The sequence below is a fragment of the Phoenix dactylifera genome, chromosome 12, assembly GCF_009389715.1.
Source record: "Phoenix dactylifera cultivar Barhee BC4 chromosome 12, palm_55x_up_171113_PBpolish2nd_filt_p, whole genome shotgun sequence".
Classification (NCBI taxonomy): domain Eukaryota; kingdom Viridiplantae; phylum Streptophyta; class Magnoliopsida; order Arecales; family Arecaceae; genus Phoenix; species Phoenix dactylifera.
The window spans coordinates 9,284,491-9,311,383 of record NC_052403.1 but is presented as its reverse complement, the minus strand read 5'-3'; the positions used below and the strand labels follow the sequence as shown (position 1 = coordinate 9,311,383).

At 38.6% G+C, this 26,893-nt stretch overlaps 1 protein-coding gene across 3 annotated transcripts; it reads right to left on the bottom strand.

Annotated features, from left to right (window-relative positions):
- Window positions 1-10,216: 10,216 nt before the first annotated feature.
- LOC103713164 (cation-transporting ATPase HMA5-like) lies at window positions 10,217-20,744 on the bottom strand. Of its 3 annotated transcripts, none has more exons than XM_008799989.4 (9): window positions 20,379-20,744; window positions 16,134-16,748; window positions 15,538-15,967; window positions 14,980-15,302; window positions 13,273-13,331; window positions 12,855-13,197; window positions 12,552-12,749; window positions 11,872-12,129; window positions 10,217-10,860 (listed from the first exon to the last, which is right to left on the bottom strand). In XM_008799989.4, the coding sequence occupies exons 1-9, from the start codon at window positions 20,703-20,705 to the stop codon at window positions 10,384-10,386; spliced, it is 3,030 nt and encodes a 1,009-aa protein (XP_008798211.2). In that variant the 5' UTR covers window positions 20,706-20,744; the 3' UTR covers window positions 10,217-10,383. The 3 variants fall into 3 exon arrangements, with proteins under 3 accessions (XP_008798211.2, XP_008798210.2, XP_026662789.2); XM_008799988.4 differs by having other exon boundaries at window positions 14,980-15,305; window positions 20,379-20,743; XM_026806988.2 differs by having other exon boundaries at window positions 14,980-15,305; window positions 16,134-17,321; window positions 20,379-20,690.
- Window positions 20,745-26,893: the final 6,149 nt, after the last annotated feature.

Genomic DNA, 26,893 nt, shown 5'->3' with positions numbered 1-26,893 from the left:
TAAACAATTCATACTTGTGAACTAGAATGTTCACTTTGGACTCTTTGACTTGATTTGTACCCTCGTGGGTAACTTCAAGCCTATCCCATATTTCCTTAACGAAACTGCATGTAGAGACTCTATTGAACTCATTTACATCTAGAGAACAAAATAATGAGTTCATGGCTCTAGAATTGAGTTGAGCCATCCTATCATCATTCTCATCCCAATCCTCCTCAGGTTTGGGAACTCGAATGCCATTCACCACGTGTGATGGTTCTTGTGGTCCCTTGACTATAACCCTCCACAAGGCATAGTCTTGTGCTTGAATGAAAATTCTCATTCTCGTCTTCCAATAGGTATAATTTGTCCCATTGAAGAGTGGAGGTCTATTGGTTGCTTGCCCCTCGGCAGGAACATTGTTAAAGGGTGTTGCCATCTAGATCTTTGGCTAAGACGGTTAGGTCTTTCAAGAAATATACAGAGCACCCGCTCTGATACCACTTGTTGCCCAGAGATGGTCACCCAAGAGGGGGGTGAATTGGGTGTTTTAAAAACTTTTTGCCTAATTAAAAATAAAACACACAAATATATGAACTAAAATAAGGATAAAGAGATAAGAAGAGACAACCACAAACACACGGTTTTATAGTGGTTCGGAGCCTTCACCGCTCCTACATCCACTCCCCAAAGTGCCTTTGGGAATTTCCACTATAATCCAAGATTACAGTACGGTAGTTTTGCGAGTTCACTACCCAACTCGTTGTTTTACACCGGGCTCACAACAAACCCTAAAACCCCCAATTTCTCTTAGGCTTGGGACGCCTTTCCCTTGTTCTAAGTCCCTTGACTGGAACAAGCACCACAATAAAAGAGTTTACAAAAGGAAATAAAAGCTCTAAGAAGCAAATATAACAATTATGAATAATGTAACCCGGAAGAATCCTTTTGCCGTTGGAAGCGTGGGAGATGTTGATTCTTCCGAGGTGGAGCGCGTAGGGTTGAGTGTGAGCTTCGAATCCCGAGCGCACGAGAGTGGTTGAGCTTGAAATCGCTTGGGAGACTTGAGAATATTTGATTTCCTTCCTTGAATGCACTCACTCCCTTGAGCTTTTCTTTCTAACTTCTCTCTTGAATGATCTAGCTTTTTGGTTGGTGAAGAGTTGTTGAGAACCACTTAAGAGGTCCCTTTTTATAGCCCAAAAAGCAAATATAGCCGTTAGAAACAAAAAGAGAAGGATTTGAAATTCAAACCAAACCTGAAAAGCTGTCAGTCGCGTCCCAGGCGCTCCGGGGACGTCTCCGCTACAACGAGGGACGTCTCGCCTACAGAATTTTACTTTTTATGTTGTCTGGGGTCGACTCGGCACTTTACGGGGACGTCTCGGCTTGTCTGCACTTTTTGAGTGGGGACGACTCCGCTGCCTTGGGGACGACTCCGCTTCTTTATCTCCGAAAGACATGTCCTCTGGAATTCCCTGAGAGAGTCGACTCCGCTCTTTCAGGGGACGTCTCGGCTCGTCTGCACTTTATGCATGGGGACGGCTCCGCTGTCTCAGGGTCGACTCCGCTGCCTTATCACCGAAAAAACCATTCTCTGGAAAACCCTGAGAGAGCCGTCTCGGCTATCTTGGGGACGACTCGGGAACTCTCCTTTTTACCTGCGAGGACGACTCGGCGTACAGTGGGGACGTCTCGCGCATATCTCTTGAAAACTGCCTTTCTGCCGCCACTGAGAGAGTCGACTCCGCTACTGAGAGAGTCGACTCCGCTAACGCGGGGACGACTCGGCAGGTGCCGGGGACGTCTCCAAGTGTGCCAGTTCTTCCTGTTTGTGCCAGAGACGTCTCTGAAACTATCAGGAGACGTCTCGGCTGTCCCTGAACTTTTTCATTAACTCAAAATGTTCTTCAATGAATTCATAAAAATTATGGGAACTTGCCTAGACATTTCTCAACAATATTCTAGATAAAACACATGAATTCCTTAATTAAATTGTTAAGATATAATGGAATTATGCTCTAGTGTTTTGTATTCATCAAAATCCATTAGGGGGTCAACAGTTGTCAGGCCCTTCATCCGATGTGGAGGGCATAGATAACCTCGTCCTTCGATTTTCATAAGGATCTGAGCCCTTAGGGTTGTGAGAGGGGTATAACTCTCGAACTTTCGAAAAGGGCTCTTGGACTGTCGCGAGCCCCCCTTGCACTAAGGTGAAGCACTCCTTGGCTCTCTTCGCTCCTTATGCCCCCTCTTGCTTTATTGGGGGGCTCTCCCTCCAGCATACTTGCGGCGAGAAGCAATGGTTTTTTCGGCATTTGCATATTTTTGGGCCGATGCTAACTTTTCTACAAAGTCGACGGACAAATACTTTTCTAGCGAGAAGAGGAATCTTGACGGTCGCAAGTTGCTCTTCATCGCAAACATCAAGACCGACTGATCCAAGTTACGGACCTCTAGCATCACCGCATTGAAGGAGATGTCGTAGTCCCTAAGAGACTATTTCTCTTCCTGCCTGATGCCGCCCAGCACATCTGAACCGCGATGTCGTCTCCGGCTAGTGGCGAAGTGGGTCGTGAAGAGTTGAGCGAGCTGCTCGAAGGAGGGATGAAATCAGGCCAAAGCCCGGAGAATCAGAATCGAGCCGCCTTGGAAGTGTCGCAGGGAACGCCTTGTAAAGCACGACGTCGGTGCTCCGTGCAGCATCATATAGCCTTGAAGCTCTCCAGGTGATTGTGAGGATTGGTGGTGCCATCGTACGGCTTCACCTGGGGCATTTTGAATCGAGGTGGAATCAATTCCTTCATGATACACCAGAAGAAGGGGGCTCTGAAGAGAAGTTGTAGTCATTATTTGCCTCTGGAGCCTATTCTCTGAGAATCTGAATTTGCCGGCCTATTTTCTCGATTCTCCTATTGAGGTTGGCATCTCGCTAGGGTGGCGGCTCCATGAGGCAAATAGATAAGGGGCTCTTGATGGAGTCCCCACCAGAATGGGGGCTTGGAGTATGTCGTTTTCCATTCTGGCCGAGACTACTCCACAAAGTACATCGGCTCTAATGGGACTACTCCGAGTCTTGTCATCTGGAGTAGTGGCTGACCAGACATATGCCGTGCACTAGCGACTGAGAGTGGTGGCTAGGCCAACTGGATTTTAGCTGGACCATATTCGGTCGCACCATTGTCTGCTATAGGTCCTGGACTACCATGGCCAACACCTGCACCTGTTGAGTGAGCAGGTTGGACTGCTCAGTGTCTATAGGTGCAAGTTGTTCTAATGAAGCAAATTTCGAGCTCTGCAACGACACTCGGGAGGTCGGAGCATGTCATTGTGAAGCACGCGACATGCTGCGGGCTCCTCTCATCTTCATGTTGATTCTCTCCCTTCAATAGATGTTGATGTTGCTGGCGACATGCTGCGGGTTCCTCTCATCTTCATGTTGATTCTCTCCTTTCAATGGATATTGATGTTGCTGGGGCTGGTAGGCCCTTTTTTAGCGCCAATCTATTGTCGCCAAAACTGGGCTGAGGTCAGAGTGCAACTCAGACAACCCGGGGATCGGCTGGAGACGAGTTAAGCAAGCAAAAGGAGGTATGGGGGATGGATCTCCTCCATGTGTAGCCTGCAAAAAGTTCGCTTTCCAGAGAGTTTTCGGCGGGGGACTCTTTGATGCCTAAATCAGAATTGAGAGGCAACAGTGTAAAGGGAGAGAACTTCAGTAGAGTGAGGGCTTTATGAGAGTTTGTGTGCGTATTGCATACCTCAGGTCTCTTGGGTTGTTTTTCTTGTATAGAGGAGCCAGCTTTGTCGTTACCTGAGCCAACATGGCATGCAATGATGGCCAGGCAACGGTCGATCGCATGGTTGAGGCATGGGCACCAGTCTGCGTGGGCGGTGTGCGGGTATGGTGTTGCCACAACTGCGGGCTACCAGGGCTATCAGTCTTTGTTGACTCGCGCCGATGAACTCCTCGGCCGGGGCCGAGGTAACTCACTTCGGTTGGTCTACTTCTCGGTTGGGACCGAGGTTGTTCTTTTCGGCTTACATCCAAGATCAAATAAAAGATCTGGTCCGAGGTCGAGGCGTCCAATATTTCTCCCATCAGAGTCAAAGCTAAGCTTGGTTTATTTGAGCCTAATTCAACCGTATAAGCTTGAAAGAAGAATAAATGACAATTAACATCTAATATATAGATTATTTTAATTATTTGCTAAATAGAATTATTTTATATTGTTAGTATTGAATATAATCATATAATTTACATGAATGTGTATATATAGCAATATAATTTATATGTAAAGGGATTATAATTATGATATTTATATATAATTATTCATGCTCTTGCTAGATCTGTTAATTTATTGGTTCGTGAGTAGCTCAAGTTCAGCTTAAAATTTAAATGAATTGGTTTGAGCTTCGCTCAAACATAATTTCGGTAATGCACGTCTTGATCGGGCTCATTTAATTTACTGCCGCGGTAGGAATGGAAGCCCTTCTTTTCAGACAAATTTGTACCTTCAATATCTTAGTCCATTTAATCCAAAATACTACTAAATAACATGAAAATACCTGCATTTAGTTCATCAACAAGTTCGCCATGTCAAGCTATAGCAATGTGTGTATGCTGTATGAGGGATCTCTGCATCTAGTGGGCAAAAAAGTGAATGCACCTGCACCCATCAAAGCTTATTATAAAGAAGGAGAGAACCTCCATCTCCATGGGACAAAAGTTCAAATACAATTTGAGTTATCCTTTCTTGCTCCAAACGCTGAGTTACATCTTGATGAAGGACTACTTGGCTTGATGTTCTAGTGCTGGTTTTGCTGGCTTCAAAGATAACACTCCTTCGCCTGTGCTGCTATGAAATCATCTTATTTAATTTCAATAAACACCACAATGTTGCACTGGTTAGATGTGCTTTTATGTGTTACTTCTGTGCACCACTTGCACCTGTCCAAAAACTGCATATTGTCCAAAAACTGCACCTGTGCAATGCCACACACGTAAAGCACACCTGCAAATGTTTCAGTTCGAGATTCTCCAAGCACCACGCTTTGTTAGTCTTGAGTCTGTTGTTAAGAAGGCAAGAAGATATTTCCAGTTATGTAGAATTGATTGGGGAGTTAATTGGGGCCTAATTGTGGGTGTTATTCTTGCCCAGTAAGACAGTTGTATTTTATATATTGTTATGCTCTTTTTTAAGCAAACCATGAATAAGAATGTTCTTCTATGCCTGCAGTTTTTTTCCCTTCGGGGTTTTCCACATAAAACATGGTCTTCGTATGTTGATTCCATTTTTTATTATTTCTTTCTTCATAGTATCAAAGCAGATTTGAATTCCATAACCTTGCCATTTTTCTGCCTGTTTTGCAACATACCGTTTATTTTTTGAAACTTTTGCCCTACACCTTCAGAATCAATTGAAAGCTACTCTTTGCAAAAAGACAAACTTGTGAGATTTGTTTTTTGTGGCCTACTCACATATTTGTTTAAGAACGAAATCCTTCAATTTCAAAACTGGTATCTTGGGAAGCAAACACGCAGATTTTTTTTTTAAAATCTACTTCTTGGTCTTCATCATCCACTTGCCCAATCGATCGTTGTTGAAGCTGAGGGTTGCGGTGTTTGGCGGTCTACGCTTTGTTGGTGAGGAATATTTTCAACCTTGTATTTGCTTGCTATATTTGCAAAAATCAAGTGCAATTCTTTTTTTTTTTGTTAAATATGACTAAGGAAAATAGCAATCTTGGTATGAAGCTTTCTTCTATTTTACTCAATGGGCTTAATTATGTCCCATGGTCTAGAGCTGTTTGTCTATCTCTTGGTAGTAAATACAAATTGGGACATATTGATGGCAAGAAATTCGCTCCGAAAACTGATAATTCTAAATATGATGAGTGGGTTGCAAATGATTAGCTTGTTATGTCTTGGATTTTTAATTCTATGGAACCCAAGATTGCTGAAATCTTTACATTCTTTGAGTTAGCTACAGATTTGTGGAATTCTATTAAAGGTTTATATGGTCACCAGAATAATGTGGCTAGAATCTACCAATTACAGCAGCAAATTTCTGAATGTAAATAAAAAATTATTCTTTTACTGAGCATCTTGGGAAACTCAAGAGCATGTGGGATGAACTGTCAATGTATCGCCTTCCTACCACAGATATCAATATCCTTCAAAAGCGTGCTGAGGAAGATAAAGTTTTTCAATTGTTGGCTAGTTTGAAGCTTGAGTGTGAGAATCTAAGAGGGCAGATGTTGATAGGAGCTAAAGTGCCATCTCTGTCAAATGTTTGTGCTATTCAAAGAGAGAAAATTAGGAAGAAAGCCATGAATGTTGAATCCTAAACTGCTAGTATGCATTTTGAGTCTAGTGCTTATGTTACTTCCAGGACTTGAAATGATAAGAGAATGTTTAATGATAGTGGTTCTTCTCGAGGGTCAGAAAAGGGACGTCGCTGTGATCATTGTAATAAGTTAAATCATACAAAAAATCGTTGTTGAATTCTTCATCCCCATTTGAAGCCAAAGGTTGCTAATAATGTGAAGTCCGATGATGTGGCTCATCTCTCCTCATCTGGTACTACCATTGAGGATCTTGCAAGGCTACTCCACCAACACTTCAGTAAGCTTGAACCCTCTACATCTAAAGCTAACCTATCCTCTCCCACACGTCTCAGGTAATCTCAAAGCCTTTTTTCAACGCTCTTTGATGACTCTACTTGGATTATTGATTCTGGTAGTACATATAATATTACCAATGATCATAATTATTTGCTTGACTTTAGCCCTTCTATAGATAAACACACTGTCTCTGTTGCTAATGGAACTTCTGCCCCAATTGAGGGTCATGGTACCTTAATATTTTTCCAAACTGTCCAAACTCTCAAGCATTGTATATTCCTTCATTTTCTTCAAAATTACTTTCTGTGAGCAAGCTCACTCGCACCTTAAACTGTGATGTTGTTTTCTCACCTACTAATGTAAAATTTCAGGATCGAGCTACAAAGAAAGTGATTGGTGAAGGCATTTATTCTCATGGACTCTATTTGTTGACCACTTCCACTGAAGCTTTCTTAGTCAGATCTACTTCAATTATTTGGCACAAGCATTTAGGACACCCGTCTGATCAAATGTTGTCTTATTTGTTTCCTACCATGTCTGGTATCCCTCACAGTTATGAGACTTGTCAATTGTTCAAACAAACTCGATTACCTTTTATTTGATCTCATACTATGTCAGCTACACGTTTTGAATTAATTCATACTGATGTTTGGGGCCCAGCTCCTGTTCAATCTTATGATGATTATAAATATTTTATTACGTTTATTGATGACTACTCTCGTGTTACATGGCTTTACTTGTTGAAACACAAAAGTGAAGTTGTCTCTACTTTTCAAAACTTTCATAAGATGGTTGCTACTCAGTTTGGTGCTTCTATGAAAGTCTTACGCTCTGATAATGGTACAGAGTATATGCAAAATATTTTTTCTGATTATTTGAGTTGTCATGGCATTATTCATCAAACTAGTTGTATTGGAACCCCACAGCAAAATGGTGTAGTCGAAAGAAAACGCTATCACCTATTAAAAACTGCCAGGTGTCTCATATTTTAAATGCATGTTCCAAAACAATATTGGTCACATGGTATCCTTACCTCAACCTATTTGATTAACAGACTACTTAGTCATGCCCTTAAACACAAGTCTCCACTTGAAGTCCTGCGCGGTAGAAAAATTGATATTTCGCACCTTCGTGTTTTTGGATGTCTATGCTATGTTCATGTTGCAGCAACTCATCGGGATAAACTTGATGGTCGTGCGACTAAATATGTGCTTTTAAGTACTCTTCCACTCAAAAAGGATACAAATTTTGTGATCCAAAAAACCACAAACTTGCCGTATCCCATGATGTGCACTTTGTTGAGACCGAGGCATTCTTTCCTACACCAGTTGATGACTCTAGGATTCAGTCACAGAGGGAGTTTCTACATGACTTGGTCCCTCTTTCCATTGCCAGCTCAACGTCTTCTCCACCTGTCCCTTTGGAAAATTCCTCATCTAATGTAGAAGAAAGTGATGTTCTATATGAAGAAAATGCTTCACTTGAAGGTTCCATTGTGGCTCAACCTGAAGATCATCACTCAACTAGGCCGACTCGTCCCCCTGCTAAGATGCAAGATTTTTATACCTACCATTCAACTTTCTTTCCCATACAAAGTCACCTAACTTATGACAATATCTCTCCATCCTACTTTGCCTTCTTAAGTTTCATATCAGATGAACCCAAAAACTTTTAAGAAGCCAATGGTCAACCAAATTGGAGAAAAGCCATGCAAGAAGAGCTTGAGGCTCTTGACAAAAATCATACTTGGGAAATTATGACACTACCTGAAGGTAAAGAGAAAGTGGGATGTTGTTGGGTGTATAAAAGAAAGTACAATAGTGATGAAACTGTTAACAAAGACGAAGCCAGATTAGTCGCTAAGGGGTTTACACAAACCTATGGAGTTGACTACAAGGAAACATTTGCTCTTGTTGCCAAGATGAATATCGTTCGAGTTTTGTTGTCTATTACAGTTAATCATGATTGGCCATTGTTCCAAATGGATGTTAAAAATGCCATTTTACATGGTGATCTGGAAGAAGAGGTTTACATGAGTCTTCCACCAGGACATCCTCAGGAATCTCGGCAACACTTAACATGCAAGTAAAAGAAAGCCTTGTATGGGTCTCAAGCAATCACCTAGAGTCTGGTATGCAAAACTAAGTATTGCTCTTATGAGTAATCGGTTTAAGCAAAGTTCAATTGATTCCTTCTTGTTCGTCAAAAGAGATGGTTTACACACTACAGTTGTTTTGGTTTATGTTGACAATATTATTGTTATAGAGAATGACAGTGAAGAAATCACCAAGCTGAAATCGTACCTTCATATGAAATTCGACATTAAAGATTTAGGTGTCTTGAAGTACTTGGGGATAGAGATTGCTCACTCAATAAAAGGATAATTTCTTAGCCAAAGAAAGTATGTTTTAGACCTTCTGAAGAAAATGGAAAAATTGGGTATAAAAGCTACCTCAACTCTTATTGAAAATAGCAAACCTACATCAGATGGCAAACCCTTAGAGAATATTGGTCAATTTCAAAGGTTGGTTGGAAAGTTGATTTACCTTACCATTATTCGTCCAGACATTGCTTACACAGTTAGTTTGGTTAGTCAATTCATGCATGACCCAAAGGACATTCATATGAATATTGTTAATAGGATCCTTTAGTACTTGAAGTCATCTCAAGGGTGAGGAATTTGGATGCAGAAGAATGGTCATACAAGAATCACAGGGTATACAGATGTTGATTGGGCTGGAAGTCTGACTGACAAATGCTCTACTACTGGATATTGTATATTTGTTGGTGGGAATTTAGTTATTTGGAAAAGTAAAAAACAAAATATTGTTGCTAGGTTGAGTGCAGAGGCGGAATACAGAGCAATGGCATCCACTACAAGTGAGTTAATCTAGTTTCATGCTCTTTTATGTGATTTGGGATTTAAGACTTCACTACCAATAGATTTATTCTATGACAATCAATCTACAATTCACACTGCTTCCAATCTTATGTTTCATGAGAGAACAAAACATATCGAGGTAGACTACCATTTTGTTTGAAAAAAGGTTCAAGCCAATATCATTCAAACGCCTTATCTTCATAGTGAGAATCAACTTGCAGACATTTTTACTAAAGGCCTTCCCTCAGCTAAGTTTCATGAAATTTTGTCCAAGTTGGGCTCAATTGATATCTATGCACCAACTAGAGGGGAAGTGTTGTTAACAAGGCAAGAAGATATTTCCACTTAGGTAGAATTGATTGGGGGGGGGGGGTAATTGGGGCTTGATTGTGCGTGTTATTCTTGGCTAGCAAGACTGTTGTATTCTATATATTGCTATGCTCTTTTTTAAGCAAACCGTGAATGAGAATGTTCTTTTATACATATGGTTTTTTTTCCCTTCAGGGTCTTCTTGTGTTGATTCCCTTCTTTATTATTTCTTTCTTCAGAGTCAAAAAAAAAAAAAAAAAAAAACCATGCTAGCACCCAAGATTTTGGCTCGATGCACAAATATTACAGCAAGTCAAATAACTAGACCATGTGATGCCATCCATTTTTTCACAATAGTCCACTAATCACCAACCGCAAGGTCCATTAAAATTAGTTATCTGGGAAAATTGGATGCCATTCTTCATAAAAGGATGGACAGGGGCGATTTGACTTGCTGCAAGTGTGGTGAAGCATAACAATGTTTACAATATTGCATCTAGTAAACAGAGTGGGAGAAAACAAAACACCACATATTTTTTTTTCATTTCCTCTGTGGTTAAAAGCTTAAAAATACATATATTTCATTGTTATGCTACAGTTATTTGCAGTATGGTGGTGAGCCTGGGCTTCCTATACCTTCTCAGAAGCAAAGAAGAGCAGACGACGCTCACAGATGAGAAAGCCATGCAAGCACCAGCCAACCATGGTGGCATCTTAAGTCCTGTGAAGGGGAAGAGAACCCCGGCTGCAACTGGGATGGCGACAATATTGTAAGACATTGCAAAGAAGTAGTTCCAACGTATACGTGCGAATGTCTTCCTCGAGAGATCGATGGCTGTTATAACATCCTCAAGGTTGTTCCTCACCAACACATAGTCTGCAGCTTCGATGGCAACATCGGTTCCTGCACCAATTGCCATTCCGATATCAGCTGCTGCAAGGGCGGGAGAGTCATTGATGCCATCACCAATCATCGCAACTATACTTCCATCCTTTTGGAAGGAGCGTATGACATCGGCTTTCCCCGCCGGCATCACCTCAGCTCTCACATCTTCAATGCCAACCTGCAAGTAATGATGACAGCTCAATACACTTCCATGTTGCACAATCACAAGACTGGTACTCCACAATAACTCAGCAATGGGAAAGATTAAAACTTGGAGTACTCGCCAAGAGATTGGAAATAATTAGCATCCCTAAAGGCTGCAGAGATTAGAAATAAGATGTAAATGTCACAGATATCTCAATGTGGTGGTTAGCGCAAAACAAGAACTCAGGCAACCACCACCGGCAACAGCAGCAACACCATCATCACCAGCAAACCATCGTTGATCCATACCCATGGGTATTTCATATACAAGTAATGAATAATTTTTGAAGAACTCATAAAATTCATGAATTTTAAAAATGAAAAATCCTTCATCATCGTTATTACTAACTCCAATACTCATTTTTCCATTGAAATGTTTGCGAGTAGCCAACTTACTAATAATCTGGAGAAAGTTCCTGCAACGTCTTCAAGTGAAGGAGGAAAAAAAAAAAGGCAATACTTCATTGAAATTGAAAAGAATTTTATTTTTCTACACCCCTATAAATGAAAATGCAAATATATAATGTGGCATTTGCTCAGGATTTCCAGGAGCCCAAAGGAAGCCTTTGATCTATGGGGTAGCTGGAGGAGGTAGGTGACTAAAAACACTTGGAGGAAAGGACGGGATATGCTGCTAGCAGCTGCGTGCTGGCAAATTTGGTTAGAAAGAAATGAGAGGATTTTCAGGAACTCTTGTTCAGGCATGATTGAGCTGAGTGGATGTTGTCTTCTTGGAGGTTGCTAGTTGCTGAGGACTCTAGAGCTGTTAAGAAGATTCGAGTGAAAGAACCTATGTAATGGGTATGCTTCTGTCAGCAGAAGATTATTTCCATTGTTTCTATTCTGTGTTGTTTCCTTGTAATTCAATAAAATTCCTTTAGGCACTCAGTGCCGAGTGCCTACTGATTTTTCTATAAAAAAAAAATCTTTTTATTGTAAATATCTACATTTCTAATGAATGAGGTGAGAACACCAAAAAACAAACCTCTTTTGCAACAGCTTGTGCTGTCCTCCAGTTATCCCCTGTTACCATGACTGAACAAACGCCCATCTTCTTCAGGCCTTCAACCACAACTGCTGCTTCTCTTTTCAAGGGATCAGCTACCCCCAACACTCCAATGAAGGTACCATCATATGCCACAAGAATACCTGTTTTAGCATTCACTTCCAAGTCCACTAAAAAGTTTTCAGCTTCAGTAGGAACAACAACCCCATTTTCAACCAACAGACTCCTGTTGCCAACCTATTAAGATATTTATATTTGGTTGAATCAAGATACTGTTTAAAAATGGCATGCACATGCATAGACAAGCACACATAGTATATGTAAAACAAGAAGTAACACTTCTAAGTGAATCTTTGTTACTGAAGTTGAAAATCTTTTCACCATGACGTGCATCAAGATTAGTGCCTAGATTACTTCAGAGACTGGTGCCAGAAATTCAATAACCTGCATCAGTGCACCCCATCCCTCTATGAGGATACCACACTCTAGGCACCAATCTTTCCACACATCTATCGCCAAAATGATTGTTGATTCCACGACATGCAGATAAGCAGACGTACTGATTGATTAACAGAGAGGGAAGGAGGGAGGGAGCAAGCACAAACATGCATGAAGGAGGGGGGGAGGGCAGGGATATGATTTCTCATTGATGAACTCACCAGAGCCCTTTTTCCATTTATCAAGCACTGCACACCTTTCCCAGGCACAGCAGAGAAGTCTACCGCTTCAAGAAGCCATTCAGATAATATTTCTTTGCTCTGCTTTCCAGCATGTCTGGCTGTCGGAAGCTTACCAAAGAAATGATAATGGTGTGCATAATCTAAGATTGCTCTAGCAAGAGGGTGTTCGCTGCTGGCCTAAACTACATCAAAAGGTGAAACACAGTTATTATTTTGCAGTCCTTGTTGGTTGAGTGAAAGCAAAATAGCCATATGAGGAGGTGCATAGACTCTTCAACTCACCTCAGCAGATGCAACCAAAGTAAGAAAATCCCCAAGTTCCATTTCTGCAAAAACTTTTGCAGTTGTGACAGCAGCTTTCCCTTGAGTAAGGGTGCCCGTTTTATCAAAGATCACATACTGCACACTCTGAGCTCTTTCCAAAGCATCTCCTCCTTTTATTAGGATCCCATGAGTTGCACCCACACCTGTAGCCACCATAACAGCGGTAGGGGTGGCCAGACCAAGGGCACATGGACATGCAATCACCACCACTGATATTGAAAACATGAGGGAGAAAATGAAACAATTGCTACTTTCTGTGACCCATGAATCTGGATATGCTCCTAGCAACCCACAGAGGAACCTATATGAAATAAAACAAAGTATAACCACCAGAACCAGTTTGGAAATACTATCATGGTGGTGAGTTTAAACCTACCATCCGAAGAATGTCAACAAGGACATGGTGATAACAATGGGAACAAAAATACTGGCAACCTGTAATTGATAAAAGTAGTTAGCAAGCAAAAGTTCATAACTATTTTTGTATCAATTGCCAGACATGACAGAACAAATAGTTCTTAAAGACAAGTAGAACAGAAGATATAATCCTTACATAAATGGGATTAGATGTAACAGAAAGCATGACCTGAACACACCTGCCTACAGCATTTAGAAACTGCATGGAGTATCATCATTAAAATAATCTATAATCTGAAACTGTGAAACCACTAGGCATAGGTATAATCCATTCAATCCTTGCCATATAGAGCCGGAGCAAGAGATGTCATCCAATATCCACCAAAATAGGTCATGTAAATGTCCCTGGACCACTGAAGATAATAATCTGCCACTCTACATCTACTTTCAGTTTCATTTGTTGCTATTTTTTTTAATATTGAAATGGCGCAAGCTGCATTAAATTGTTAAACATACATTCAGGATGCATTACTTTCTAACATCAAATAACGAATACCTCTGGGGCAGAAGTTCAGATAAATGACTATCCACAAGCCAGTTGTAGACAAGGTCCGCCGTACCGGTACCGGTTAGCGTACCGGTGGCGGCCCAGACCGATTCCGTACCGGTCCGAACCGGTTCCGTACCGGTTCTTCAACAATAAACTACTAGTACTGGATTCCACGCTGATCCAGTACCGGTCTCAGGCCATACCGGTACGTACCGGCCGGTACGGACTGGTACGGTAGACCATGGTTGTAGATTCTCTTTCATCTTTTTTTTTTTGGTGAACCGGCTTCTCACTACACACGTCGGTGAGAAAGCCCAAAGCAATCACAAGACAAAACACGATCTAATACCTGCGGCACACGATCACAAGTACCTTCTCTTTCATCTTCAATCGGTCATAAATTTAACAAATACAAAATTGGCAAATTATTTAGAAATCTATGTAACACTATGTAATCAAAGCCAATCCTAAATTGATGACATTTTTGGTCTTGGATATGGTAATTCTGTAGATACTTTGTGCACAATTTAATATCAGCTTAGTAGGATACTCATTATGATTATACAAGCAGTGTATATATGATAATTGATAAAGTTTCAATATGTTGGAAAAGAACAACCAACTTCACTGGAGAATGAATACAACAAGAGCCAGCTAACTTCTTTAACAAATGAGCCACAAGTTGCACAGTGGTCATATCCTCTACTTGGCAGCCAAAGGTTCTGTGTACGAGTCTTGGGTGGTGCATCCTAAGCATTGAGACCAAGATAATTATATTGCGGGTGGTTCTCACTCCCTTTCTAAAATATTAAAAAAATACTTGTTTAACAAATAAAACTGTCTTAATCAGGTTTTCTGGTATTATCTTGTTATACACACAATAATGACAATATGGAATGTGCCAAAGAATTTTTCCCAGTCTTTGGGCATCTATTTAGCTAAGGGAAATAGCTGGTTTTTTACGGAGCAGTAAAACAAAAATTTCATTTAATACTAGAACATAGATATGATTAACATCCTTAAAAAAATAAAAATAGCTATATTACTTTTCTGGGACAACAGATCTAAAACTATATCTATAGCATATCAAACAGTCAGTAAAAGATAAGATTATACAAACAAGGAAAAATAAGCAAGAGCTATAAAAAAAAAAAAAAAAAAATTATGTAAACTTACATAGTCTGCGAATTTCTGAATAGGAGCTTTAGACATCTGGGCTGTCTCAACCAGAGCAATTATCTGGCTCAAAACTGTGTTAGACCCCACCTTGGTGGCTTCTATATGAAGGACACCATGTAAATTCATTGTGCCTCCAATAACTAATGAAGACATTTCCTTTGGGACTGGAACAGATTCACCAGTTACCATACTTTCATCAACATGACTTGTACCCCAAACTACGATGCCATCAGATGGAACCTTTGAACCAGGAAGAACTTTTAAGACATCACCTGGTTGAATTAATAGTGCATCTATCTCTCTCTCTACAATGCCTCTTCCTTCTAAAATCCAAAAACAGAGAAGCAGAACTAAATCAATAAAAAAGGGGGGGGGACTGCCAGAGCCTAATTCTTAAGTTAGCACTGTTAAAAGAAACCACTAGATACTCAAGAAAGGAAATATAAGATAAGTGATAGAGATGATCCCACTGATATCATATTTAAAATGTTTTTCATGAATATAAATCTAATTTAATGAATTGAAATCTTCTTGGATACTATACAGTGATTATACCTGCATCTTTCACCATCAAAAGAGCTGTTGCGGGGACAAGTTCAACTAACTTCTTGATAGCATCTGACGTCTTCCCTTTTGCAACAACTTCTAAATACTTTCCAAATAACACAAAGGTAATTATCATTGCACTTGTCTCAAAATATATTGGGGGCCAGAACCCAGTAAATGCACCATACAGAAGTGCACCAACAGAGTAAAAGTAAGAAGCAGAGGTCCCCAGAACAACCAATACATCCATATTTGTAGATCCATGTCGCAGTGCTCTATAAGCAGCTATATAGAAACGCTTGCCAATAATAAACTGAACAATACTCACCAGTACCCACTTCAACAAATCTCTCATCAAAAATGGCCCACAATGCATGAGCATGAAAGAATTTACGAAAGGTATGGCGGGACATGCCATCCGTATGAAAAAGACAGGAATCTGTTGCACAACAGTTGAAAGAAGCAACTAATAAGAATGAAATACACCTTGAATATGAAAAAGAAAACATTATCAGAACCACAAGAACAAAAACATACACGGGCCAAAATATCATGGAAGAGCAATAAACTGAATTTATTTTCACAGCATGAAGGATCATACTCACACTGAGAAAGAGACTGGAGAGGAAAAGCCGAAGCATTTTTGAGGCTTCTTGTGCATCACTTGAAGCTGCTTGAGCATATGGGTTCCGGACATGCGCTTTCAGCCTCCCGATGCTTTCTCTCTCGATGGTATCAACTATATGTCTCAGACCAACAGCTTGAGGATCAAAGATAATCTCTACTTCTGAAAGGCCAATATTTACCTCAAACTGCCTCACCCCACTCATTTTACTAAGTATTCCTTGTAAAACATGTACATCTGTCTCACTAGACAATCTAGCTACACCTAACAAAATTTTATCTTGGTCATTGCTTTGTAGAAATGCAGCATCAAAACCAGCATCCTCAATTGCATGAGCAATTGCATCTTTACTTATGACTGATGGATCGTACTCGACCTCCCCTAATGACGTTGCCAAGGCAACAGCTGCTCTTTTTACACCAGGTAGCTTTCTCAAGATCCCTTCAACAGAGTTTACACAGGCTGCACAAGTCATGCCTCCTATCCTAAATTGCCCCGACAATACCTTTTGCGGTCTTGACAGGGTATTATTAGAATCTGGCAGAATCTCAGCTTCAAATCCTGCATCTTCAATAGCATCTTTTATATCTTCGTCCTGAACAAAGAATCAAATTTCCAGTAAGTGATTTCAGAACATAAAATGTAAAACAGTTATAACAACATATTTGAAATTGTCAGGATCACTTCTTTCAACACAAAATCCAAAAATAGAACAGAATGCATTAATAAAAAGTGGATAGCAAATTTTAAGAGGCAAGTAAATTGAGTAAACATGGGGCATGAGTTATCCCAACCCAAAAATTGTTATAGCTCTACCCAATAATTGTTCATATAAAGGTGATTTTTCTTGTAGTGTTCAGAAATTTAAAGAAAAAATCCAAATGTTCTGCAACGAGTTCAAAACACTACTTCCTTTGTTTTGTGATAGGCTACAATATGTTTTTGCCAATTCCAAATAGACGGAAATAGGAATCTTGTCATTCATCCTGCAAGGTAATGCTTTTCAAGCATTCCCAATAACATTTAGCCAAATAAATGTAGGAAAGGGTAAATGTTTCAGGAAGGTGAAGGTGTCTGTGTCCCAATAAAAGGAAAGATGAAAGCACTATCTTGTGCGCATTAGGAAGAAGCCTCATTCTGATGCAACTCTGCAAGGCTATGAAGGTGCCTGTTTCGCATCAAAAAAGAAAAAAAAAAAAAAGCCAACCATTAACATTCAGGCACATAGAGAAAAGGAATTGAGATTTACATAGATCTCATAATTGCAAATATGAATATACAATGAATAAGAATTTCAAAGAATATTAATGAAAGAAAAAAGGATTGCACAATAATAAATAGTCATACTTAAAATTTTAACGGAATAACAAAAATATAGGCTATGTTTAGACATCTTTAAATTCAAAATCATGATTATGTTCTAATTCTTGATTTAAAACTTTCAAATTTTGATAGTTGAGATTTTAGGTAGGAGTTTGGTTGGTAAAAGGAACACCGAGGTACTTAAAATCTTGTAATTTCAGAAAACACAAGAGATCGCAGCATATCATGATTTTTGTGGTGCATCCAAATGCACCATAAGAGAAATATGGATTGCTTGTCAGATGTGCAAACAGTTAGATATGTAGTGCAAAGCCAATAAATCAAGTGAAACATGAATAAAGAGGCTGTCAGCAAAGAGAAGCTGATTACAATATAATCTAGAAACGAAGAAAGTATGTCTCACTAGAATCACAACCAAGATCCGTTGTACCGGTACCGGTCGGCGTACCGGTGGCGGCCCGGACCGGTGCGAATCGGTCCCGTACCGGTCCGAGCCGGTCCCGTACCGGTCCGAGCCGGTCCCGTACCGGTCCGAGCCGGTCCCGTACCGGTCCGAACCGGTCCCGTACCAGTTCTCCAATAATAAACCACCAGTACCGGATTCCACGCTGATCCAGTACCGGTCCCAGGCTGGACCGATACGGACCGGTACGGCAGACCATGATCACAACTATGATAACAACTTCTGAATAACTAGAGCAGGAAAAAAAAGAAACATGAAAATGTGAAGGAGCATATTACAAAAGCAAATAAATAAAAATTACAAATTTACATTTGAAGTTTCAAACTTATAAAAGGTAAAGAAGAAAGAACAAAAGGTAGTAAATCTCTTTTTTTCAAATTCAATTTTTACTTAAAAATATGAATCACATATCAAGTTAGATTTCATTACACAGTCCGAGTTTCCTTTGAAACTAGCTAACCTAACATCGATTCTCCAACTTTTGTATTTAGACTTGAGTCATAATTGCAATGTGCAACAAAAATTCAGGGAAATGCAAATGAGTGATAGTAGGGGTTGAAATATGTTTCAAATGGTTTTATTAGAGAGAGAGAGAAGACTGAAGCTAAATGAATGAAAGCTTCAAGAATGAATGCCTAGTTCCGACACATGAAGCCAACCTGAAATAGCTCAAATAAGGCCTGATGGTTATTAATGAAGATTGTATTAAATCCAACCTTTGCCACATCCTTTCTTTAGAAGATATGCTCAAAACAAAGAATTACCTCACAATCTTAGTAACAGGAAAACAAGGAAGTTAGCAACGGATTATTTCTCATAAGCAAAATCAGTCAAAATGCAACATATAGCTTTGTTTGGACTTCGAATTATACATGTATCCAGTTCAACAGGTAAAACGTATGTCCAGTGATAGAGCTTTCCAAACCCCATTCTAATTAGCTAGAAGCCCATTTTAGAAACAGAAACTTGAGTTTTATCATAACTATAAAAAACATAAGATAAAAATAGAAGTTCTGTTAGGATAAGGACAAAAAGATCTGCGCCCTTCTGTCAACTGCACGCAACACAGAGAATAAGGAGGATTTTGATTCAGGTTACAACTATCCATATCTTAAATGCCAAAGGAAAACTCAATTAATGCAAAATATTCAAAAGAGAGAAAATGCAGGATAACCCAGAAAACAAAACAAGTTGCTGGGAACCAAGAAAGCAAAATTAATTCCAAGAACCCTAAGAAGTCCCATGAGCACAAAACCTATTGAAGAATCTACGTTCATGTTAGGACAGCTGCAACGCAAAGAGAACAGACCTTTTACTTGGATTAGAACCAACTCCAAATTTGCTTCTGATGCTAAACTCCAATTCATGCCACAAAAAAAAAACCAAGAAGATGGTAAGGCTCCTTGAAATTAAACCAAAGCCTGGCCAAATTATCAATTATCCCATAAGCTCCAAGAACTCGCATAGGTCCCAGGCAACACAGGACATATTGAAAAAACTACAGCAACAACTTGCACAGGTCCCAGAAAAGTCAGAACCCATCTGAACAACTACAGTTCCGAATTAAAGGACAAGTACGGAGCAAGAAATAGCACAAAAGACCAATTCAGACTTGACCACCAACGTCTTCAATATGATCAACAAAACGGACCAGATTTTCAGAAGCCAGATCATCCCACTAAACCCCAAGAAGCCGAAATGCCCCAATAGGTCAAGGCATATGGAAGAGACTGCATTTTATTATTTTTCTCAAGTTAAGACCGCTACAACGAGGGGGGCAAACGTTTGAAGAAAAAATAAACAGCACAAAAATAAGATAAACTTTCTTTAAGCCAATGATCCACCGATCCAAAGAGGCCCTAAACTCTCAGAACCTATTAAAAATTCGATTTTCTGTTACAGCTTGTGCAGCAAAATTAACAAGAAAACTTCTATTCAGCTTACCATCATTCATATCTTCACTTCCAAACGTAAACTCCAATGCAAACAAACACAAAAAGCAAGATGAGGAAAAAACCAAAACAAACTTTCCCAGGGCCAAAGATCCACGACGATCCAAAGACAAAACTCCTATTCAGATTGGATAAACTCCAAATCATACAAATAATCGAACCAAAAACAAAAAGCAACATAATCCTGTATGCAAAACAATCTGGCCAAAGGCCAAAAAGATCAAATTAAACCACAATTTCCATCAGAAATTCTATAAAACCCAAAACCCATTGAGAAAAACTCCATCTTTTGTCGATATTATAGACCCCTCCTACCTGCAATTTCGCAGATAAAAGCCCAACTCACGCAAAAAAAAAAGACAGCAATTCAATTCATGAATCAAGCCCAACAAAACAACCAATTAGACCCAGCAATTCAGGATTGCGCCTAAAACCCAAAACCCATGAATTGAAAGGCAAGAGAGAAAACGAGAGGAAAATGTCCAACCTTAACAAGACTGGGATCGAAGACGACATGGGCCTTGTTCTGGAGCAAGGAGACGGATGCCCTCGCGACGCCGGGGAGGGCAGTGATGGCGGCCTCGACGGAATTGGTGCAGGCGGAGCAGGTCATCCCGGTGACCCTCACCTGGATTCTCCGCGCCCCCTTCTCATCCCCTCCCCTCCCCTCCGCCGCCGCGGCCGTCTCCTCATCGTAGGAGTCGAGGAGGCGGACGTCCTCGAGGTCGCCGGAGTCCTCCCTCGCCAAGATGGCCTCCGGCCGGCGGTGGCCGGAGAGCGGGGTCAGCTGGAGGTCTCGTAGGCTCGCAGCCATTGAAGCTGTGAGAGATAGAGATTGTGGGAGGGGTGAGAAGATGCAGTAGATTAAAGAGGAGGGGGAAATGATTAAAAAAATAAGAAATAAAAATAAAGGAGGAGCAGGAGGTGGTTGGGATATATCTGATGACTGTTTTGCCCTTTAAGATTATTTAATTGAATGAAATATCTTAATTTTATAAAATATTTTGTGTTTACTTTAGGTAATGTCAGTCAAGTTCCTTTTTCCTGTTAGGTTGTCAAATGAAGTTTGTTTTTAAAGCACTCTTTAATCCTCATATCCATCTTAATTTTTAACAAAAAAAAAAAAGCTCCTCATATGAAATCTATTTAATGAGATATTATAATGTTGAACGAATTAATGAACCTTTCAATGATTATTTAATGCATCAAGTCATAATCTAGTCAAACCTTTGGAAGATGCAATTAATCAGGCTATGAGATTTTGGAGTGACCAAGAGATTTGTATCATTTCACCTTCTTTGGCTTAAGGGGATGATAACTTCAAATATAATTTGAATTGGCTCAGGTATCATAATAGATATAAATATTTAATTTGATGTTTCTCTTTGATAAAGAAGATATATTCAACAATACTAAATAGAGTAGTAAGGTAGGAGAAAGAGGTAATAAAAAAAAGTCTTATAGAATAATGGAGAAATTCAATATACTTTTTACAAATACTAAGCACCTCCTCAAAAGGTAAAAATAAGTTTTAATTAATAACAACAAGATTCTGCCCAAAAAAAACTAACATGAAGGCGATATTTAGAATCTTGGTCTCAATCTACCCAATATGAATTTTTTATATGCTTTTTTTGTTTATTCCCTAGTATTCTCGCTAAAGATCCAAATTCATTCATAAGTACCATAAATTCAATCACGAGCATTATGATCAACCTATGGTCAATCTAAATAATCTCGTTTGTATGTCTTCTGCATAGGCTATAGGCCGGGTCCACTCTGATATAATTAATAACAATCCAGAGCTTTACCCAAAAAGCTAGTTAAAAAATATTATTGAGATTTTTTAGCCTTGTATAAGTACCCAAGCCCGATCTAATGCATAGCTGACGTGGGACTAACACATGCCCGCACATAGAAAATCTTACTCAAAAAAAAAACTTACAATATGCTTCATAACAGGATAAGATTCCTAACTCATCTTGACATCGATTGACTAGATAAGATGTCCGGTGCATCTTGATATCATTATATTGGATAAGATCTTTGATTTGTCTTAATATTTGATTTTTTTTCAAATTTTCCCAGATTTTAGGTGTGAGAGCTAGGAACAAAAAGGGTCTAAAAGATACAAATTTAATACTATTAGAAGAATGTATGTAGGGTATTCATGTAGGAAACTTAAAGGATGTACGAGCCATAAGTGATAAAAGTTTGAGGATGAAAATATAGATATAGAAAAGATGGAGATTAATGCAAATTTGTAAGATACCAGGATTGACATATTAAAAAAAATCCTAAAATTTACTCTCTCTAGTCCTTAGAATAATAATTTAAGAAATAATTTCATTATGCGCATATCATTCTTTAAAAAAGTACCTATTTTAAAATACTGCCATGTTAAAATAACCATTATATATTAAAAATAATAGCTACTATTTGATATATTCTATATTTATTTAAATAAATTAATATTTATTAAATGTTTATGTTGACTAAAACCTATTTTTGTTTAATCTATAATTTGTAAAACTAACTGTATTTTTTTCTATTCAAATAGTTAATAATGATTATTATAACAACTGATGTTCTTTTTTCCAATCAACAAAATCTGTTCTAAGGACAAGCTACGGATGTTAATTTGATTTATAAGCAATAATGGTTGAAAATTATCAATGATTTAGGCCCAATTTGGGAAAGCTTTTGTAGGGCCAAAAAATACTTTCTGATCTTCCAAAAGTACTTTTAGATAGCCTGATTTTAGCTAGTTGGCAAATGTTCCAACCAAATTTACCAAAAAATATACATTCCAGCCAAATTTGGTCCCCTTATTGATCTCCTATAATCTTCAAAAGGTTTTAGGGATTTTCGTTAAGTTTAATTTGATAGAAAGGATTTCAAGGATTAAATTTAACTTTATAAAAAAAATCAATACCAAAGGTACCAACAAAATAGATCAAGACGATCTCAAGAACAAAGATATAACAATATTTTGATTCATATGTTATGTTTCTGACCCCAAAATTTAACTTTGAAAACATGATTCGAGCGGGAATAAACATCTCCAAATGCATGCGATGAGCGCACAAATTGCACAAAGAAGATTAAATTTGAAAAGTAATTATATAAGGTTTTCTATTATAGTAGAACAAATAAATAAAAAAGACTGGTCGATAAAGATCTTCACATGTTTTAAACCCGTACTAACTCAATCTTCTAAATAGTAGTGCACTAAGAAATTTGATCCCATATATTGACGATTCAAACCTTTCTTACAACTTAGGAGACATTATGTTTAGGTCGAGATATTGTTATTCTTTAGCTTTTCTTGCAATGTTCTTGCATGTTATATTTTTAATTTGTGACTGCAAAATTATCTCTTAAAGATTTACAATTTTCTACATCATGCTTCAAATTCATTTACAATTTGCTTGGTTCTCTGGTTGTTCTACTCTCAACTCATTATGTCCTTCTTTCTCTTGCTTCAATATCCCTTTTTCTTAGTTTGCTTCAAATTTTCTTTTTGTTTTGTTTTTATTTCTTCATTTGAGCTAAGGAGAATAGCTCGAACTTGAAAGTAAGAGCAAGTGATATGACCCGGATTCGTTACTAACCATTGTTACTGCCCAGACCTACCGACTAATGGTGAAGCACCACATATCCTACATGTTTGGCACCATAGCGAACTAAGAGGAGCGGTTATGGCCTTATGTAAATAGGCGCAAATAAAGATGGATGGTTATAGTTCGTCTGCTAATCTTGGAGCTTGAAGTGCAACAGCACCACGACAGAGATTGAGGAACCCTGTTAGATGAGCTCTTTTATTCTCTTTTGAGATAGCTCATATAATTCCAGACCATCAAAACTTTGCCTGACTCAAGCATCAGAGAGTCTCCCACTGATGAATCATTTCCGGCAACCTTTAAGCTTTTCTTTATTCACAGGTTAGATCAAACTCTTCCACTCCGAGACAACAAACAAACAAGGTCAACGCTAATCAATCCATCCCAACACTATTAGGTCGGATTTTGGCGGCAACATGGCTGATTTCTAACTTTATGTCAAAGTTGTGTTAAACTTCGCATGTACTCGGATGAAATAATAGATGATACGTACCCCATTGGAAACAAATCCCCCCTCTTCTCATGCAAACTACTCTCTCTCTCTCTTTTAAGAATCCTAGAATCCTAATCATCTTGCAATAATAATTATGAAATAATCTTCGAAGTTTCACGGCTAATACGAAATTTTTTTACTGCAAACTTCTTTCTTTTACATATCTATATATTTTGATCCAATAAAATTCCATCCTGAAATTTCATCAAACCGCAGGTCATGGTGCATCTCTCATCCATGAATCTAGCAATAATAGCTATATTTCTGTTGTGAATCACATTCATGTTCAAGAAATAATTCAACTTAGTGATCTCCTGCACCAACTCCCTCACTCCAAGAGCCTAAATAATCATCAGCATTATCATCACATAAGGACAATTTAGTGATCTAACTGATGTTTAAGATACGTCAAAATGATATTTCCTTGACACATTAAGATAGCTATTCTCCTGTCACGCATCATATTTCTTTAACCTATATATACCAAGGATCAAGGCAATCCCAAGTCCAAGCCAAGCCACTCTCGAGTTTCCAAAAGCCATTAACCTTTGCCTGCCTTTTAGCTCTTTAGTGCTTATCAGCTCGATCACTTGGTGATGCAAGATGGGTCAGTTATCTTACACGCCCGTTTCTAAATTAACTATATGCCCCTCCAAGACATATGTGTAACACCTAGCCTAGCTAAAAAGAAACTGGAGTTCACTTGGCCGGCCCAGATGTAAAAGTTGAAAAAAGAGGCGGGAAAAAAAAAAAAAAAACTATTCGACCTGGAGTTGGAGACCGAAAAAAAAGGATAGCCCTGTTTGACTTGGAGTAGGAGGTGAAAAAAAAGAATAAAGCTCTATTCAACTTGGAGTAAGAGATGGATTACTCCTCCATCTTTACAAGAGCTAGAAAACATAGCGTCCAATAGCTATTTAAATACCCCTACGGCTCTTTCGCCTCACTGCCAATAAGTTTTTCTGATCACTACCATTAGATCAATGTTGGTTCCTTCTCCTTCTCCTCTTAACTTTCAAAGGTCTTGGCTCACGATGATCATTGGAGATTTCAGCTGAGTGCTCGTCGGAGTTTTAGGTTCGTAGAGGGATTGTCAAATTATTTGGATCTATAATTTGGTTTCACCCTCAAAGTAAGTAATGATCTTTCTTTTTTAGATTTTTTTTATACAATGTTATTTTTATATCAAATAAATTGTTAATCAATCTATATGTGATTTATTTAATTTTATGAGATAGTATTTTGAATGAAAAATAGATATATATATTTTGGAATAATATTTTTTCGGACTATTGTTATATTGTTTACTAATCTTATATCGTATATGCATATTTTGATTGAATTATTATATATATGTATTTTGAACTTTGACATATATCAGATTTGAAATCTTGGCCTAGCTATGTTCTCGACCCTACCAATTGAGAGTTATACATTGGCACTTTGATTATTATTGAGCTCATTGATTCTGCTTCTAGCTATGCCACAGGATATAAGTATGGTATCAAACCCACTATACAAGGTATAAGTGCGGTATTCTGACCCACTTCGCAAAGTATAAGTGTAGTTTTGTTTTTAGCTTAGCCATAGAGTATAAGTGTGGCAGTAGTTAAAAGCTTTTGAGTTAAATGTAATTTGTTTCGAATCGGATTTATGATTACATATATGAATATTTGAAAGATATGGATTTTAATGGATTCGTGTTTTAAAGCAAAATTGGTTATATCTTTGTACTGATTTATGATAATTTATATTTTACTATTGTATCTTATATTATTATATGAATTATCTAGTTAGGGTATTCATTACTTGTTGGGATGTTTAGCTCATTACACGATTACTTATTTTTTAACAGATTCAGAGAGCTAGTTTGATTTGAGATCTAATATGGGAGAGCGATTAGCAAAATTTTGACACACATTTTCTTATATTAGAGTTTTTTTAAATCGATGTATGTATTATTTTAGAATATTGATAGAATTGTGAAATATTTAGTTATTGCGCTATATGTTTATGATATCGTGAGGAGATGTCTTGCATGCTTATAGGAAGAGTTTTCTATTAAGCATGTGGCTGTTGCCATGACCTTTAGCTTACAATCTCGAGTCAGGGGAATGACAAATGATGACAAATCTAATTTAGTTATGTACTCATGTTCACCAACCTGAGCAACTTGCCGTCTAGACTGCTTCCTTCTTCGCCAAGGGAAGTGGACTTGACAGACCCAGCCAGCTTTTAGTACTTATAAGAGCCTCTATAATTGAGAGAAATTATTAGTTGGACTAGGTTCGCTGCTGAACTAGTGGACCAGTCTAACCAGAAAGCGGAACATAAACAAAGAAAAAAGACGAAAAAAAAGGACCAGAGAAGAAATTATTACATGGATCAAATTTACTAGATCTACTGTGAATTTAGGGTGAAATCATTCTAACGTGCAACACCAGACGAAATAAACTGCCCTACCTCTTAGACCAATTCAAGCAACCTCACCGAATCGAAGAAAAAAGGCATCTCTTTTAATCGAAACACTTGACGCAGTCTACTACTACTTCTCATTCAAATTCTCCTGCTATTTCATCCCGGAAGGATTTTTATCTGAATTGCTTTTTTTTTGTGTGATTAGAAGATCTGGCTGAACCATAATTGAGGATACGTGGGAGAATAGTATTAAAAAACCATCCTTTTTTTTGCTATAAAAAAAGGGGAAAGGGAGGAAGGAATAAGCCCACCTCCGTGTAGCAACCTTTACTGGGTCTTTTGGCCGTTTGTTGGGTATTCCGGCCAATTTTACTCATACTCTCTCCCTCCATCTATGAATCCGGCTCGGTTACATTCAGGAAAAAAAAGTGCAGGAGACCCACACGGATCAGTTTCATTCTTTTGCCC

Coding starts and splice junctions, on each gene's coding strand:
- LOC103713164 (XM_008799988.4), bottom strand. CDS start 20,705: ATGGCTGCGAGCCTACGAGACCTCCAGCTGACCCCGCTCTCCGGCCAC. Junction 15,968..16,133: donor TCTCCAGTCTCTTTCTCAGT/GTGAGTATGATC, acceptor GTTGTGCAACAG/ATTCCTGTCTTTTTCATACG. Junction 13,332..14,979: donor TTCAGAAATTCGCAGACTAT/GTAAGTTTACAT, acceptor TATCAATTACAG/GTTGCCAGTATTTTTGTTCC.